This window comes from Peromyscus maniculatus, chromosome 2 (genome assembly GCF_049852395.1).
Source record: "Peromyscus maniculatus bairdii isolate BWxNUB_F1_BW_parent chromosome 2, HU_Pman_BW_mat_3.1, whole genome shotgun sequence".
NCBI classification, from domain to species: Eukaryota; Metazoa; Chordata; class Mammalia; order Rodentia; family Cricetidae; genus Peromyscus; species Peromyscus maniculatus.
In genome coordinates this window covers 156230817-156247452 of record NC_134853.1, presented here as the reverse complement: position 1 = coordinate 156247452, position 16636 = coordinate 156230817, and the positions used below count along the sequence as shown (strand labels likewise).

At 46.0% G+C, this 16636-nt stretch overlaps 1 protein-coding gene across 8 annotated transcripts in view; it reads right to left on the bottom strand.

Annotated features, from left to right (window-relative positions):
• The window catches only part of Usp48 (ubiquitin specific peptidase 48), a 67087-nt gene extending 53073 nt beyond the window's left edge, over positions 1-14014 (bottom strand). For 2 of the 8 annotated variants that reach the window (XM_015999280.3, XM_006980856.4), the window contains exons 1-7: positions 13822-14014; positions 13205-13417; positions 5764-5884; positions 4353-4509; positions 2974-3101; positions 1661-1785; positions 1131-1239 (exon numbers count right to left, since the gene is read on the bottom strand). In XM_015999280.3, the coding sequence (XP_015854766.1) occupies positions 1131-1239; positions 1661-1785; positions 2974-3101; positions 4353-4509; positions 5764-5884; positions 13205-13417; positions 13822-13826 (858 nt within the window). In that variant the 5' untranslated portion in view covers positions 13827-14014. Of the gene's footprint in view, positions 1-1130; positions 1240-1660; positions 1786-2973; positions 3102-4352; positions 4510-5763; positions 5885-13204; positions 13418-13544; positions 13564-13821 lie in introns of those variants that run through there. The other 6 variants (XM_006980857.4, XM_006980859.4, XM_042272122.2 and 3 more) reach the window with 4 other exon arrangements.
• Between the last annotated feature and the right edge of the window lie 2622 nt (positions 14015-16636).

The following is a 16636-nucleotide window of genomic DNA, read 5'->3' as shown; positions in this document are numbered from 1 at the left end:
TCTTTGAAGACAGAAAAGCCAGCTAGCCAGTGCTACCCATCTATCCTGTGGTCCTGGCAGCCCTGCATCCTGTTCCACCCAAGCCTCACCCTTCAGCCTCTTCAAGAGAGCACCAGTCATCCTGTTAAAACACTCCAAAGTCGCTCGCAGGATTACAACGATGGCGGCCTTGGAGTCTCCCCTGAGGACGTCACACTCAAACCAGGTCTCTCTGTCGTGCCATCTCTATCCAGCTACCCATGTTTGTCACTCTTCCTGTGCTAAACACTGCCACACTCACTTTCCTGTCCCACTGCAACTCTGCCCTCCAGTGTTCAGACCCTACAAACACCCTTCTCCTGCTCTCTTGTATTGCTCACTCCTGCAATTCAAACCTTTCATTTCAAACCTGGATTCTCCTCCTCCACAGCACACACCGTGGTCGACCACTACAAATTTTACTCTTATTATTTAATGAGCCCCTGGTAGCCATGCTACTGTACTACAACCTCCACTGAAGCTGATTTTGCCTGTTTTGGCCAGTACTGTCAGCCCAATATCACCATGGTGCTTACTACACAAAGTCAACACTCAGGAAACCTTTAGATAGGATAATTCCAGGCACAATTAATGGCTTCAGGCTGCTATTGTGTACAAGAGAGAACATACACACGACACTGTTTAAGACAGGAAACTGTGCTCCAAGCTCATCTATCACACTGTCTGCCTGGTCAGGCTTGATAAGAAGCCTTCCTCACTCGGAAGGAAAGGGAGCTGCCTATCTCTGCAGAACTCAGAACACACAGAAAGCAGAAACACAGAGGGAGAGGCTGTGTTCCCACTTAATGCATTCTATTACATGAGAAGATAAGTTAGCTTTATGATAACAGAGACCAGATTCCCTTAAATACTGTGCTGCCTGTAATCATACACATAGTTTACATACAAATGAGCATGCAAAACCCTAAAAAAATCAGTTAAGAGATACTGGCTGCTTTGGTACTTTTTAGTTCCCTTTGGACCTTTATAAAAGCAAGTATTTCTTATATGGAAAAGTCTCCAATAATGGATGTACCCATGAATCAAAATGCCATCCAAAATAGCATGGAACCACCAGTGAGCAGAAGCCATGTATGCTGAGATGCAAGTACCTTCAGGAATTCGGAGATGCAGTCTGTTAACTGCTTGTGGCCTTGGATGTTTAACTCCAGTTCATAGAATTTTGATAAAAGCTTAGACTCTCGGCCACATTGATTGCAACTGCAATGAAAAATAAAGTTAAGAAGAGCAACCCAGTGTCACTATTAACACATCCTAAACAGAGGGGAGGGAGTGTTTATAACCTCGATTATTTTGCTACAGAAATTGTAGCATTTGAATTACAGGTAAAATAAAGATAAATGCTGACTAGGGAATCAGTCACTTAAGGTCTAGAACATGGACATGACTTAGAAAACTGAGCTGCTTCCTACCTTTATTTCCACCCACATTAAACAGTCAAAGACTTTCAGCCAGACAGTTCTCAAGACCTGCAAGCAGTCAACCGCAATTGGCAAGGTAGCTGCTTTCATGTTCCCATGGAAATGGATTGCTATAAATACTTGAGGTCCCATGATAACCCAGCACAGCAATAATCTGGGACTGAACTGAAAGGCAGTGTCATGAAAGCTGCAATACTCACACAGTCACATAGGCATACTCCCCACAGAACTGCTGTTGCACGATGTTCCGAACATCTGGGTTCTTCTGTTTAGACAAAGTGTCTTCCAACAGCGACATAAAGAGCTTGGAAAACTCTTGGGCATCCTACAGTTTGATTAATGAAAGAAAAAGTTGTATCTAGCTCCCTGACTTCTAATACAAATGCTAATCAGAAACTACCAGTATTTTCAACTTACCATTTAATAAGACTACAGCTATACTGAATCGGTCCCCAACCAGTTTTAAGAAACAGTTGATACGTTGGAGAAATGGCTTAGCAGTCAACAGCACTCACTGGCTGCTGTGGCAGAGGACCCAGGTTCAGTGCCCAGCACAACTATCTCAGTCCCAGAAGATTCAATGCTTTCTACCCTCTTCAGGCACAAGGAACAAACAGTGCATAGATAGATACATATGTACAGGCAAGCACCCAGACATAAACTAAAACAAAACACAATTTTAAAAAGAGAAAGAGAGGGCAGGCGGTGGTGGCGCATGCCTTTAATCCCAGCACTCTGGAGGCAAAGGCAGGCGGATCTGTGAGTTCAAGGTCAGTCTGGTCTACAGAGTGAGTTCCAGGGCAGGCAGGGCTACACAGAGTAATATTGTCTGGAAAAGGGGGGGGGGGGGAGAGAAAAGGAAAGTAAAGAATATAGTTGGCATGACAGTGATGGCGCTTGAGTCCAGCCTGGGCTACAGAGTGAGTTCCAGGATAGGCTCCAAAGCTACACAGAGAAACCCTGTCTCGAAAAACCAAAAAGAATATAGTCGGGCTGGAGAAATCACTCATCAGTTAAGTTCTTTTTGTTTGTTTGTTTGTGACAGGATGCTGGGATTAAAGGCGTGCACCACCACCACCACCACCACCACCACCACCACCACCACCACCACCACCACCACCACCACCACCACGTGCAGTTAAACTCTTGTTGCTCTTCAAGTAAGTTCAGTTCCCAGTACCCATATCAGGAGCTCACAACACCTGTAACTCCAGTTCCAAAGGATGGAACAATCCTTTTTGTGGTCACCATGATCACCTAAACACACATGGTTATCACTATGTATGGCCTAGCTAGCCTGGAACTCTATGTAAACCAGGCTGGTCTTGGCAAACGCAGAGATCTGTCTGCTTCTGACTCCCAAGTGCTGGGATTAAAGGTGTCTACCACCACATCCAGTCAAAAATTACATTTAACAAGCACCCTATTTCATCTTCCCTAGAAAGACATATGTGAGCACCTTTGAAGGTGAGAAGGGTAAAAGGGATATGAGGGGAGTACTGGACGCTCTTACCTGCTGCTGTCCAGTATCCAAGCCCAAGGCTTTAACAAACCCCGAAGGATCAATGTATCGCCTGTTACTGTTTTGCAGCAAAGCAAACAAGTACTGTAGATGCTCACAAATTGTCTGAGGCTCATAATCTATTGAAAGAAAATGCAAATTTCACTTTAAAAAAAGGAAGAAAAAAAAGATCTACCTAACCCCAGCCAGACATGGTGGTACACATGCCCAGATTCTCTGCACTTGTGAGACAGGGCAAGAGTTCCAAGGCATCTGGGTCAGCCTACTAGAATGTAGATGCTGACATTTTTAATTAAAAAGGTCAGACGTGGTATTGCCCACCTTTATTTAATCCCAGCAATCCAGAGGCAAATGCTTCTCTATAGGTCTGAGGCCAGCCTGTTCTACACAGTGAGTTCCAGGGCAGCCAGGCAGGGCTGTACAGAGACCATTTCAAAACGCACGCACGCACGCCAGGATGATATGGAACTGGAGAGATGCTCAGGAGTTAAGAGCACTGGCTCCTCTTTTCTAGGACTGGGTTCAATTCCCAGCACCCATATGAAGGCTAACAACCACCTGTAACTCCAGTTCCAGTGAGTCCAATGTCCTCTACTATTGCCAAGCATGGTGCACAAACACACATGTAAAACAAAACATTCATATACACACACAAAATTAAGATATTTTCTTTTTATTTTATGTATGAGTGCTTTGGCTCATGTATGTATGTATGTATATACACTGCAATTGCTTGTTGCTTAAGAAGGCCAGAAGGCACATGACCCCTGGGAACTGGAGTTACAAATGGTTTTGTGCACCACTTGGGTACTTAAAACCTGAATGGTCCTAGCTGAGCCATCTCTCTAACTAAAACACATTTATTTCTAATGTTTTTTTTGGGGGGGTGGGGGGGAGGTAGAGTGGGAGGTATTTCTTTCATTTATCGATTTTTTTATCTGAAATTCTCTCATTTACTCTCTCATTCATTCTCTCTCCCTCTCCTCTCCTCTCTTCTTTCCTCCCTTCCCCCACCACTCCCCTCTCTCCTCCCTTCCCTTCATTCTCTCTTAAGACAGGGTTTCTCTGTGTAGTCTGGCTATCCTGGAACTTGCTTTTTATAGACCAGGCTGGCCTCGAACTCAGATCTGCCTGCCTCTGCTCCGGAGTGTGTGCCACGATCACCCTCAAATCTTTAGAAATAATAGTAATAATTTTTAAAAATGATTCACTTATTAGTTGATTATGTGTATATTCTGAATCCCGAGAGTATGTTTACAGCATTACACTTGGATGGAACCAGAAGCATGTTGCCTCCTTTGTAGTGGATTTATAAGAGATTTGGCTGGCAATACCCTCAGCAGGCAGCCCCTGCTCCCATCCCTACAGACCTTTTCCTCCACGGACACCATCTCCCATTGTGTAGTCACTACAGGTGCTTGGGCATAAGTACAGCGCCTGTCGAAGCTCTAGGTTGAGAAACCACACCTGGAGAAAGGTGTTGACATAGCAGGTGGCTCCCAGGTTAGTCAGGCCCACAAACGAATTCTACAGAAACACAAGAGTCATAGAGCAACATGAGGCTCCCCGAAACTCAACATTTATAAGGAGCATTATTCCTAAGTTTACGGACTCAACATTTTGAAGCCTGTCCCAGTTGGTTTGGCATGAATGATCATCTCAACCCCCTTAGCTGCAGGTGGGGCAGAACCTGGATGGGAGCCTTTTCTGATTGACCACCACTGCATTGCGGCTGACCAGAGAAGAGGCCTCAGACAGCAAGCTGTTCCTCTCCAGCACTACTGTCCTCTCCAGTCTCCTAAACCTACAATTACAACAGCTGCTCTGAAGCATGTGTGCTCAGGCTTTTCATTATATTTAGTACAAAGTCAAAATGAGATTTCTAGAAGAGCTGGGAGACAGAAAGGAAGGCCCCTTCTATTATATCAAAGATCTTGAACTTAAAACAAATATCCCTTTTAACTGGGAAAGTATCAATACAACAGCTCACTGATGCATGATGGGTTTGTTAGAAATATTAACGCATCTTTTTAAATGTGTGTTAATATATGTATGTGTGTGTGCGTATACAATTACAGAAGGCTGATGATTTGGAAAGCAGAGAAACCATCATGGCAACTTGCACCTCTCCTTTAAGGACATTCTAAGTCCTAAACAAAACATGCTCTCTGTTAAAGCAACACAGAATCAGAATGCAAACCAAGACCACTGTCTAAGGGTTTGCTGTACTGTGTGACTGCCTGTTTTTGTTTTGTTTTTCTCTGCAGTCTTGGCTGTCCTGGAACTCACTCTGTAGACCAGGCTGGCCTCACTCAGAGAGATTTGCCTGCCTCTACCTCCCAAGTGCTAGGATTAAAGGCATGAGCTACTACTGCCCCGCATGATTACCTGTTCTTAAAGCATTATGTTGGGGTCTGGGGATGTAGCTCAGTGCGGATGGCTTGCCTACCATGTGCTTGACCCTGGGTTTGATCCCCAGCACAAATAAATACTTTCATACAGTTATAATGTGGCAATTATGGCTTAACTAGCCTTTTCCAAATTAAAAAGGAAGAATTCAAACGCACAAGGCCATGAGTTCTCTAACATCTTCTTAGGTTACTGAAATAGTTGACAGTTTGTGGTGATTTCTTTCCACTTCTTTTTCAGAGCAGGGAGGAATTCTGGGGATTGGATGCAGCCCCTCCCCACTACTGTAGCACATACATGTCCACTCTAACAGGTTTCTAAACACAGGACCTCAACAACAATAAACAAGGCCTACCAGCCACAATTACTCACCTTCTTCCTCCTCTCACAGTTGGGATCGTCAATGTTATGAAAACTATTCTCATCTATTTCTCCTAACCAGATATGCTCACCAATCCCAACTAAGCAATTCGGATTTCCTCTGCAGTTTCTTCTACAAGGAGGGGAAAAAAAAGAATTACAGTTTAATTAAAAATATTCACAGGAAGTGAAAAGGAAGAGAATTGAGTTTTTATTCATTTATTCATTTATTTGTCTATCTTCCCCTCTGCCCCTCAACACCACCCCCAGCAAGACAGGGTTTTCTATGCAGCCCTGGCTGTCCTGGAACTCTGTACACTTGAGTCCTTGTGTTATTGAGATGGGGTTAATAGCTTCTCACCATAGCTACAGACAGGAACCCAGCACCCAACAGAAGCAGAACTTATTTCAGTTGGACAAGTACCCACAGTTGCGGGCAGGGATTATGCTAAACCACTTGAATACCATCCTTTTTTTTGCTTGCTTGCTTGCTTACATGTATGTCTGTGTCAGATGCCTTAGAACTAGAGTTACAGGCAAGTGTAAGATGCTACCATGTCGGTGCTTGGGAACTGAACCCAGGTCCTCTGGAAAAGCAGCCAATGTTCTTAACCACTGAGCCATCTCTTCAGACCTTTTTCTTTTTCTTTTTCGGAGACAGATCTCTCTACATAAATAGGTAGACCAGGCTGGCCTGGAATTCATAAGACTCCACTTTCCACTTGTCTCTGAATGCTAGGATTAAAAGCATGTGCCATCACACTGACTTCCTAACTGAATCTTATTCAAAAATCACAGCATTACACAGCACTTTTTATTTAAAAAAAAAAAAAACAAACCACTAAATGGGGCTGGAGATATGACTCAGCAGTTAAGATCACCGGCTGCTCTTCCAGGGGACTGGGGTTCAATTCCCAGCATCCACATTGCAGTTCACAACTGTCTGTAACTCCTGTTCCAGGGAATCCGACACCCTCACATAGACATGCATGCAGGCAAAATGCCAATGTACATAAAGCACAAATAAATTATTAAAAACAAACAAACAAAAACATTAAATGACCCAAAAAAGAAAAATTCTAGTCAGGTGTGGTGGCACATGCCTTTAATCCCAGCAGTCTGTGAATCTGAGACCAGTCTGGTCTACATAAGTGAGCTCTAGGACAGCCAGAGGGTATACAGGTGAGACCTTGTCTCAAAAACAAAAGCTCCAAGTTCTATTAAAAAAAAATTAACTGAGGTATACAACAATCAACTCACAAACCCTGGAAGAGTTGTTTCAGTGCTGTTAACAGCCCCCATACTTACCCCATCCAACAGAACACATAGGATGCACCACATTCTGCATTAAATTCAAACAAGTTGAAACGAGAAGTGACATTAAGTTGGAGAGATGGCTCAGTGGTTAACAGCACTGGCTGTTGACCTGGGTTCAATTCCCAGCACCCACAACTGTCTGTAATTCCTGTTCTAATGGATCTGACACTCAGACAGACATGTAAGCAAAACAGCAATGCACATTTCGTGTTCCTGAATTCTTAGAAAATAGTGTTCAAAACAGCTCAGTCAAGAAAAGTATCCTAAAGGTGGGCAGCGAGTAACAACACCTCAGATAAGGAGACTAGCAGTTAATTCATAAGACTGCTGCTGAAACTCATCGATCACTCCCATTTGGGAACCTGCTCAGCTAGGACAAACCAGCACCACTTTGTAGTACTTGCACTTATCACTTTAAGAACTTTTAGTCTTTCCTAAGGAACTGATGTTTAAGTTAACAATGGCAATCAAAGACTGGTGTGTTGGCTGGCACACTTGCAATCCCAGCCTTGAGCAGCTGAAGGGGTTTCCAAGAGCTCATGAGACCAGACTGGGGTTCAATGCCAGTGCATTTTGGAAGAAGTGAGACTGTATGTAAACCTAAGCCTATGTACAAGCAGAAGAGCACACACAAGCCTTAAAAACACAATTACTTTTTGTTTTTGTTTTGTTTTTGTTTTTTGAGTCAGTCTCTATACTGATACTCACTTTACCAAGATGGACCATGGTTTTAGCCTCCCAAATACAGACATAACAGGCATGTAACACCATGCCCACCTCAAACAGAACTCTTTGGTTAATTTCATTTCTTGCAAAGCAAAGGGGGCTGGGCATGGTGGCACATGCCTTTCTTTTCTTTTCCTTTTTTGTTTTTGTTTTCTAGACAGGTTCTCTGTGTAGTCCTGGCTATCCTGGAACTTGCTCTGTAGACCAGGCTGGCCTCAAGATCAGAGGTCCACCTGCTTCTTCCTCCCGGGTACTAAGATTAAAGGTTTGCATGCCACCACTGCCTGGCTTGATTTTTTAATTTTGTGTGTGCATGCTATGAAGAGGACCATTTGCAAGGTCTGTTCCCTCCCTCTACCATAATGTGGATCTCCAACCTGGAACTCAGATCAGTCTTGGCAGCAGGAACCTTTACCTGCTAAGCCATCTCATGTGCCCTTTATTCAATTTTTTTTCCTTTCAGACCCCACTGGTGACAGCTATGGAAGTGGCACTGGGTTAAGTAAGAGCCGTGTACTGGGGAAGATCTGTTTGGGTGGTTTATAGAGTGATACTGTTGACAGATATGTTGGCAGCATCCGGCCTTCAGACCTGTCACAATGCCTCCCAGTAAAAGGGGTACGATTACATATGAACAAATCCTGTCACTGCGGCGGCAAAGCCACTGAATTTACAGATACACACATCTCCTGTCAAACACAGAGAGGTACAACTAACAATGACAGACCAGAGATAACTCAGATGAAAGACATTCAAAGTCCCAGTCATTAAAAATGGCTCAGAACAGGTATGACACACAGGGAAAATACGAAACTTCAGATAAACAAGTGCTATGGTAACGGATGCACTGTAGCAGAAGAAACCTCACCGGAGGAGAAAGTGTTGCCCCCCGGGAGTCTGCAAGGGCAGGTAGAATGGACTTACTGCAGAAAGACAAAGCATCCCAGGCAGAGGACAGCAAGTGGAAAGATTAGGCTAAGAAGCCAGGCTAGCCAGGTCGTGGTGGCACATGCCTTTAATCCCAGCACTCAGGAGGCAGATGGATCTCTGTGAGTTCAAGGCCAGCCGGGGCTACAAAGCAAGTTCCAGGACATGCTCCAAAACTACAGAGAAACCCTGTCTCGAAAAAACAAAACAAAACCACAAGGTCTCACTCTGTAGCCTCTGCTGGCCTGCACCACCTGATCTTACATTTAGAACAACAATCTTGCCTCTGCCTCCCATGTGTTTGGATTATAGACAAACAACCTGTTTATGCAGTGGGGATAGAACTCAGGGCTCCTGCATGCCAGGCAAGCACTCTACCAACTGAGCCACATCTCCAGCCTCAACTTTCTTTTTTTGTTTTCTGTTTTTGAGACAGGGTAGACCTGTTGTAGACCAGGCCTGCCACTGCCTCCTGAGAGCTGGGATTAAAGGCATGCATAACCACACCTGGTCCTAACTTTCTTTTAAAGAATGTACTTGGAGAACTGGAGAGATGGCTCAGCCGTTAAAGGCTAGGCTCACAATTAAAAATAAGAATGTACTTTGCCAGTGGTGGTGGTGCATACCTGTAATTCCCAGCACTCAGGAGGCAGAAGCAGATCTGAGAGTTAGAGGCCAGCCTGGTCTACAGAGTGAGTTCCAGGACAGCCAGGGCTGTTATACTGAGAAACCCTTGTGGAGGAGAGGGGGACCAGAGCAAGGTGGTAGAGTCATAATCCCAACTCCAAAAAAGGCTGAGGCAGGAGGATCTCAAGTTCAAGCTGGGCTACACAATGAGACTGTCTCGAAAAACCAAACTCCCAATGGTGAGTAGTGGCCTGGGATTAGACATCACTTTCACTGTCTTGCTCCTCAGCAGCCTGGAAGGATTAGTCTCTTAAGAGTAGACAGGCAATCAAGCAGGACAAGACACTGGCTTTGCAACACAAAATCTCCCAAACCAGCAATAGTGTGGTGCAGTCGTCAATGTCTTTAATCTTAGCACCAGCCAGCCTGATCTACACACCACGTTCCAGGACATACAGGGATACATGTGAGAAGTTCATATTAAAAGCAGGCAGTAGGGATGCCTGCTGGAGGCAAAGGAAAATTAATTTCAAGGACAGTTTGAGCTACACAGTCAGAAACCCAAAGACAAGGCGGCTAGAAAGATGGCTCAGTGGCTAATCCTCAGAGCCCACATGACAACCCAACTCCAAGCTGTTCTCAGACCTTCACTCACCCACAGCCACCCATCCACCCACACCAAGGGGAATCCAAGTACTTAGTACCATTGTTCTTACTCTGATACCAAAAGTCCTGGAGGCAGGGTGTGGTGGCACAAGTCTTTACTCCTTGGAGACAGAGGCAGGAAGACGGATCTCTAGGTAGTGATCCATCTTCCTGGTCTAGGTAGTAAGACCCTGCCCCCCCCCCAAAAAAAAAGGTGGGGAGAGTGAAGATGTCGTGGTATGAACCCCAGGACCTCACAGATAGGATACCAGCTGGGGAAGTTAAGAGGCAGAAGGAGAAGTTCAAGGTCGTCCTTGGCCAGAGTCAGAGACCAACATTAGCTATATGAAACTCTGTCCAAAACAAAACCCTAAAAATAATTTCTCTTAAAAAAAATACATGAGCCAGGCAGTGGTGTGGCAGGCCTGTAATCTCAGCACTTGGGAGGCAGAGGCAGGTGGATCTGTTAGTTTGAGGCCAGCCTGGTCTACAGAATGAGTTCCAGGACAGCCAGGGCTATGTAGAAAAACCTTGTCTCAAAAAAAGATATTCCAGTTAGTAATCAGGGAAATGCAAATCAAACCACAAAAAGCACACAAATGTAAAAAAATGTGAAGAAATTGGAATCTTCCTACACTGCTTGTAAAACACTGAGAAAAAAAATTTTATCCTCAAAATGTTAAAGACAATTGCCTCATGACACAATTCCCCTCTGAGATACAGTGAACAAGTGCACACACAATTTATTACAAAAAGAAACAATCTACACATCCATCTACTGAAAAAATGGTGTGGGCCATGGGGGCAAATGTCTTTGATCCCAGCACTCAAAAGGCAGAGGCAGAGACTACATAATCAGACCTTGTCTCCAAAAACAAACAAAAACAGAAAGAAGCTGGGTGTGGTAGTGCACGCAGGCCTTTAATCCCAGCACTCAGGAGGCAGAGGCAAGAGGGTTTCTATGAGTTCCAAGGTCAGCCTGGTCTACAAAACAAGTTCCAGGACAGAACTGTTACACAGAGAAACCCTGCCTCCAATTCTACCGCCAAGTCAAAAACCACCCACCCCAAAAAAAGGAAAGAGAGAAAAAGGATCGGGAGACAGAGCCAGGTGGATCTTTGTGAGTTTGAGGCCAGCCTGGTCTACAGAGTGAGTTCCAGGAAAGGCCCAAAGCTACACAGAGAAATCCTGTCTCTAAAAATCAAAAAAAAAAAAAAAAAAAAAAAAAAGGAAATAAAATGGCCAATGTGAACCTGAAAAGACCCTCAACTCATTAACTAAGTAAATGCAAACCAAACCTGGAAAGGGGGTTGGGGGGATGCCTTTTCAGTGCAGTGTTTGCCTATCATCTGGAGGGTTCAGAGCAGGAAGCAATAAACAGACACTATACACTCCATCACTTCACACCCACAATTACCAGCTGGGAGTGTAGTTCATGTAACTCAGTGTTTGCACAAGGTTCTGGGTAAGAGCTGCAGCACCAACAGAATGGCACATGGCTACAGTCCCATCATTCCCTTGATTTCATAGTCACAGTACTTACTAGCAAAACTGTATGTCCCAGGCAAGCATGTACAGAGTGACACACCCCTAACACACACAGAGACCAGTATGGACAACCTAGTGAGACTGTCTTAAAACTACTACCAGAGAGATGGCTCAAGAGCTAAGGGTCGGGTTCTCAGCACCCATAGAGCAGTTGAAAACCCTTTTTAGAGCCAGGCGTAATGGCACACCCCTTTTATCCCGTAACTCAGGAGTCAGAGGCAGGCAGATTTGTGAGTTTGAGATTAGCCTGGTCTACAGTGAGTTCCAGGACAGCCTGGGCTACACAGAGAAACCCTTTCTCCCAAAAAATAAATAAATAAATAAATAATAATCTCAAAACCTTTTTAAGTCTATCCCAGGGGATCAGACATCCCCACCTGCCCTCCATGCAGACTGGTGGTATGTACAAACACACCCACAAACCTCAATCATGCAAAACAAACGTCTCCAGCCCTACAAAAAGAAATAGAAAAGAAATACCCTAGATACAATACACTCTACTAATTTCCTACAACTTTCAAAATGGATTATTGGATTATTTATGTGTTCAAGTTTAAGTGTGCGTATGTGTAGTGATAAGCAGATGTCCATAATATTGAGAAGGCTTTGCATACCCTGAAGCTGGAGTTACAGGTGGTTGTAAACTACCTGATGTGGGTGTTGGAACAAATAATGCTATGGTCCTTTGAAGGAGCCTGAACCCCAATAAGCCATCCCTCCACTTCCACGCTGGCTTCTTATTTTATCCCCAAGGCCGGGGAATTGAACCAAGTATACAAAACAACCACTCTACCCCCAAGCTAAACCTCCAGCACTGTATTTACTCCAAATGAGTAAAGCTGTTTAAATTCCGTAATACACAGGTTGATGTCATTCCAGAACTGAGAGGATCCAAGATGTCCTTATGAGTAGATACCTGAGATCAGAACGATGCACCTACTTACGAAAACTTCCTAACTTGCATTATCTCAATTGAGGCAACTCCGGGACCATGAACCAAGGCTTGTGCATCTTCCACATCTCCCTAAGCAATGGAGCTACAAAGCAAGCCTAACTCAAGCCTTAATCAATTCGATTCAACACACCGGACCGGATGACAAGGTGGGAAAGAGAGAAAGAACCACTTTACACCTAAGGATTGAACGTAAACGAAGGGGGTCGAGAAAAGGTAACGTTCAAGAGCCAAGCAAAAAGAAACAGAACTTGCACAGGTCAAGTGTTACTCTGTTAAAGTGGTGTGAAGTTCGGGTGACCAAAAGAAACAGGTACCAGATCAAAGAGAGAGCCGGCCAATGAGAGTGGGGGGCCGATGACATAGGCTGACCAAAGGTTTTTCTAAAGCTGCTCTCTGAAAATGATACTCAGGTGATCAGGCCTTCTCAGCGTGCATTAACGGAAGATATAACGTAACGAAGTTCGCTGCCTCTAAGTTCCTCTTTGACAAATGAAAAAAGGCACAGCTCTGGCCAAGACCGACCAACCCTCCAGCGTTCACTAAGCCCTATCTCCAACCATCTCCACCGCCATCTTCTGGAGGAGAGCCCAGCAGCCGCATCACTCCGGGGGCTGCGTAGCTCGAGTGGTGCACACCCGGGCGAGGCACCTGCACCGCGCACCTCCGTGGTCCGTCACTCACGCCGCACCGGCCACGTGAGAGCCTCACCTGCACACGCCTCGGATACACGGCTCCAGCCAGATTCGGTAGGCGGTCTCGATGTGCTCCTGCGACACCTCCTCGGGCCTCACCGTCTCCGCCCAGCGCCAGGCCGCCTTCTCCAGCTGCAGCCGAGGAGCCATGGCCGTGACCGAAAAGGCGCTGGACGAGCCGGGCGACTGCCGGCGCCGCCTCCGCCTCCGCCCGAACGGGTTCCGGCACCTGCCAGCCGAAAGAAACAAGCGCTCCCCTTAGCCAGAGGACCAGTCAATCACCTGCGCGCGCCACAGCCACCGCGCCCGCCCGCACCCAGCCTGCGCGACCAGCCGCAAAGCGCCGCCGCCACTACCCGACAGCTCCCGCGCCTGCGGACGTTGGAGGTGTAGCCCCGCCACAGCCTGCGCATGCGTGCTCCCAGCACTCCCTGCGCCGAAAGCACCTATAAATATGACGGGCGGAAGAAAGCCAAGTAGCTGCCCAAAGGGAGCTTGCCACGTCTTTTCCGCCGTGGCGCAGGCAACCACGCTCCAGCCCGTCTGCTACTCTGACCAACGGGCGCCTGTCCTTGCTCTCCGTACTTCCCCTGTCACTGTGATAAAAGTCACGCGGAAGAGTACTCAACGCACACCATGGAGCCGCCGGGATTGCGGGGTGGGACCTGTTAACAGTAGAAACCGGGCCAGCCAGAGACTCCAGAGTCGGCTCCCTGGAGGATGATTTAACTTGAGCCTGGGCGGATTCCGACTCCTTCCCCCGAGCCCTCTGACGTCACGGGGCGTTATGTGCTTTTGCCGGTGCTGGAACGGAACTACATATCCCAGCTTGCACTGCGTAATGCCACTCACACGCAGTGCGGGGCATGCTGGGATTTGTAGTCTTAGAAGTGGGACGCTCCGTCTTTGAGTTGCAGAGTGTGTTGAGGCACACGCGCAGGTCCGGGGCGGGTTCTTTCCTTAAAGCTGTCTCCTGACTTCTATGTCTATACTTTGACCTCTTAATTGTTTACAGAGGGTACACCCTAGCTCCCGGGTGTGAAACAATTTCCTTTTTGCAACTCCGTCCTTTTGTAAGGCTAAAACCTTACAGTGTTTTGTAACTGAACAGAGCACTTACTGCTATAGAGAGGACATTCCAGGACAGTGCAAAAGCCCTGTGGGGATCCAAGCACTAAATTCCTCCCTAATCTGCTCTGTCACCACCCTGACCCCAGTAACCTTTAACTGAAGTCATTAGCTAATTTACTGAAGGAAGGCAAGATTTGGTCCCTGTGGTTGAAGTTGAATTTGGGATTGAAAATAAAAAACAAAAATCTCAAGCTGGGCGGTGGTGGCAGCGCACGCCTTTAATCCCAGCACTTGGGAGGCAGAGGCAGGAGGATCTCAGTGAGTTCGAGGCCAGCCTAGCCTACAGAGTGAGATCCAGGACAGGCTCCAAAGCTACAAAGAGAAACCCTGTCTCGAAACGCACCCCCCCCCAAAAAAAAAAAGAAAAAAAGATCTCCTTTCCAAGGTGTGGTGAGTCAGATCTGCAATAACACTTGTGAATGGAGCTTCTAGGTAAGCGTATATATAAAGCAAATGACTTTGTCTATACACACACACACACACACACACACAAACACACCTACTTTCTCGGCCTTAGAGATAGGGAGTTGCAGAAATTTGAAGGAAGATTTTCCTGAATAACTCCTACATGCATTAATTAAAAGTCACGAAGCTGGGCAGTGGTGGCACACGGCTGTAATCCCAGCACTTGGGAGGCAGAAGCCGGTGGATCTCTGTGAATTCGAGGCCAGCCTCGTCTAGAGGTAGTCCAGGACAGGCTCCAAAGCTACAGAGAAACCCTGTCTTGAAAAAACAAAACAAAAAAAAGTAACACAAGCCGAGCAGCGGTGGTGCACGCCTTTAATCCCAGCACTCGGGAGGCAGAGCCAGGTGAATCTCTGTGAGTTCAAGGCTAGCCTGGTCTACAGAGCAAGATCCAGGATAGGCACCAAAACTACACAGAGAAACTCTGTCTTAAAAAACAAACAAAAAAGTTGAACACGAGCCAGGCCTCTAATCCCAGCATTTAGGAGGCAAAGATAGGGGGATCTCCTGGAATTTGAGGCCAGCGTAGTCTACAGAGGGGAGGAAGTTCCAGGACAACTAGGGCTACTCAAAGAAACCCTGTCTCGAATAAACAAAAGCAAGCAAACAAAAGGTTGAAGACAGTTGTGGGGAATGGGAGTGCTGCCTGCCTTTAATCCCAGCACTCTGGGAGGCAGTTGCAGGTAGATCTTTCAGAATATAATGAGTTTGAGGACAGCCAGAGTTACATAGTGAGACGCTCTCAAACTCAAGGGCTGAAGAGATATATACTCAGTGGTTAAGAGCACACTAGTTGCTCCTGAGAGGACCCCAGCGTCTACATGATAGTTTATAATTGTCTGTAACTCTAGTGCCAGGGGTTTGACACACACAGTCAAAACACCAATGCACATAAAACAAATATTTCTTATTAAAAAAACAAAGTAGGCTAGGCGGTGGTGGCGCATGCCTTTAATCCCAGCACTTGGGAGGCAAAGCCAAGGCGGATCTGTGAGGTCGAGGCCAGCCTGGGCTATCTACAAAGTGAGATCCAGGCAAAGGCACAAAGCTACACAGACAAACCCTGTCTCAAACAAAACAACAACAACAACAACAACAAAAAAAAAAAGTAGAATGGAGTTGTTCAACTTTTTAAGTTAGAAAAAGGCATCTTTGCTGACTGGTAACACACCCAAAAGAAAATTCTCAGGGAGAGGTGAGTATAGAGGTCAATCTCTGCCTTAGAGATTGTGAAAGTTATAGCTAGTGATTGATAGAGTGAAGATTTGCATCATCTTCAGTCTGAGTCAAGGTTAAATTAGATACGGAATTCTCATGGGACTTGCTGCAAAGACTTGCTGCAGGTGGGCATAGTCCTATTATTCTAGCACATAGGAGTCAGAGGCAAGAGGATCAGGAGATCGAGGTCATGCCTGGTTGGTTAAACAGGAAATCTAAGGCAATGTGAGATTTCATTCATGGAGAAAATGAATGAAAAATGCACTGAGCACGTGACATACCAAGCTACGGTGAAGGAGAAGGTTTAATGTAGATGAGGGAGAGCAGAGGCATCTGGAAGAGTCTGAAGTGAGCATGGCCACCAGACTAAACTAGGCCATGTGGGAAGAAAGGAGAGGGGAGAGGAGACTAGCAAGAAGCCAAGAGGCCAGGAGAACAAGAACCAAGAGACCTGTGTGGTAGCCAAAATGGCTGGGTTATATCGGAATCAGAGAAGCTGGGGGAGGGGCAGACGAGCAGCTGCATTGAGAGTTGAGGGTAAGGGGCAAGCAAGGCATGCCAACCAGGAGGAGTCTGTAAAACAGGTAAGCACTGAGACAGACTGGCAACCAGAGTCAGCTTTGAGCTATGTTAA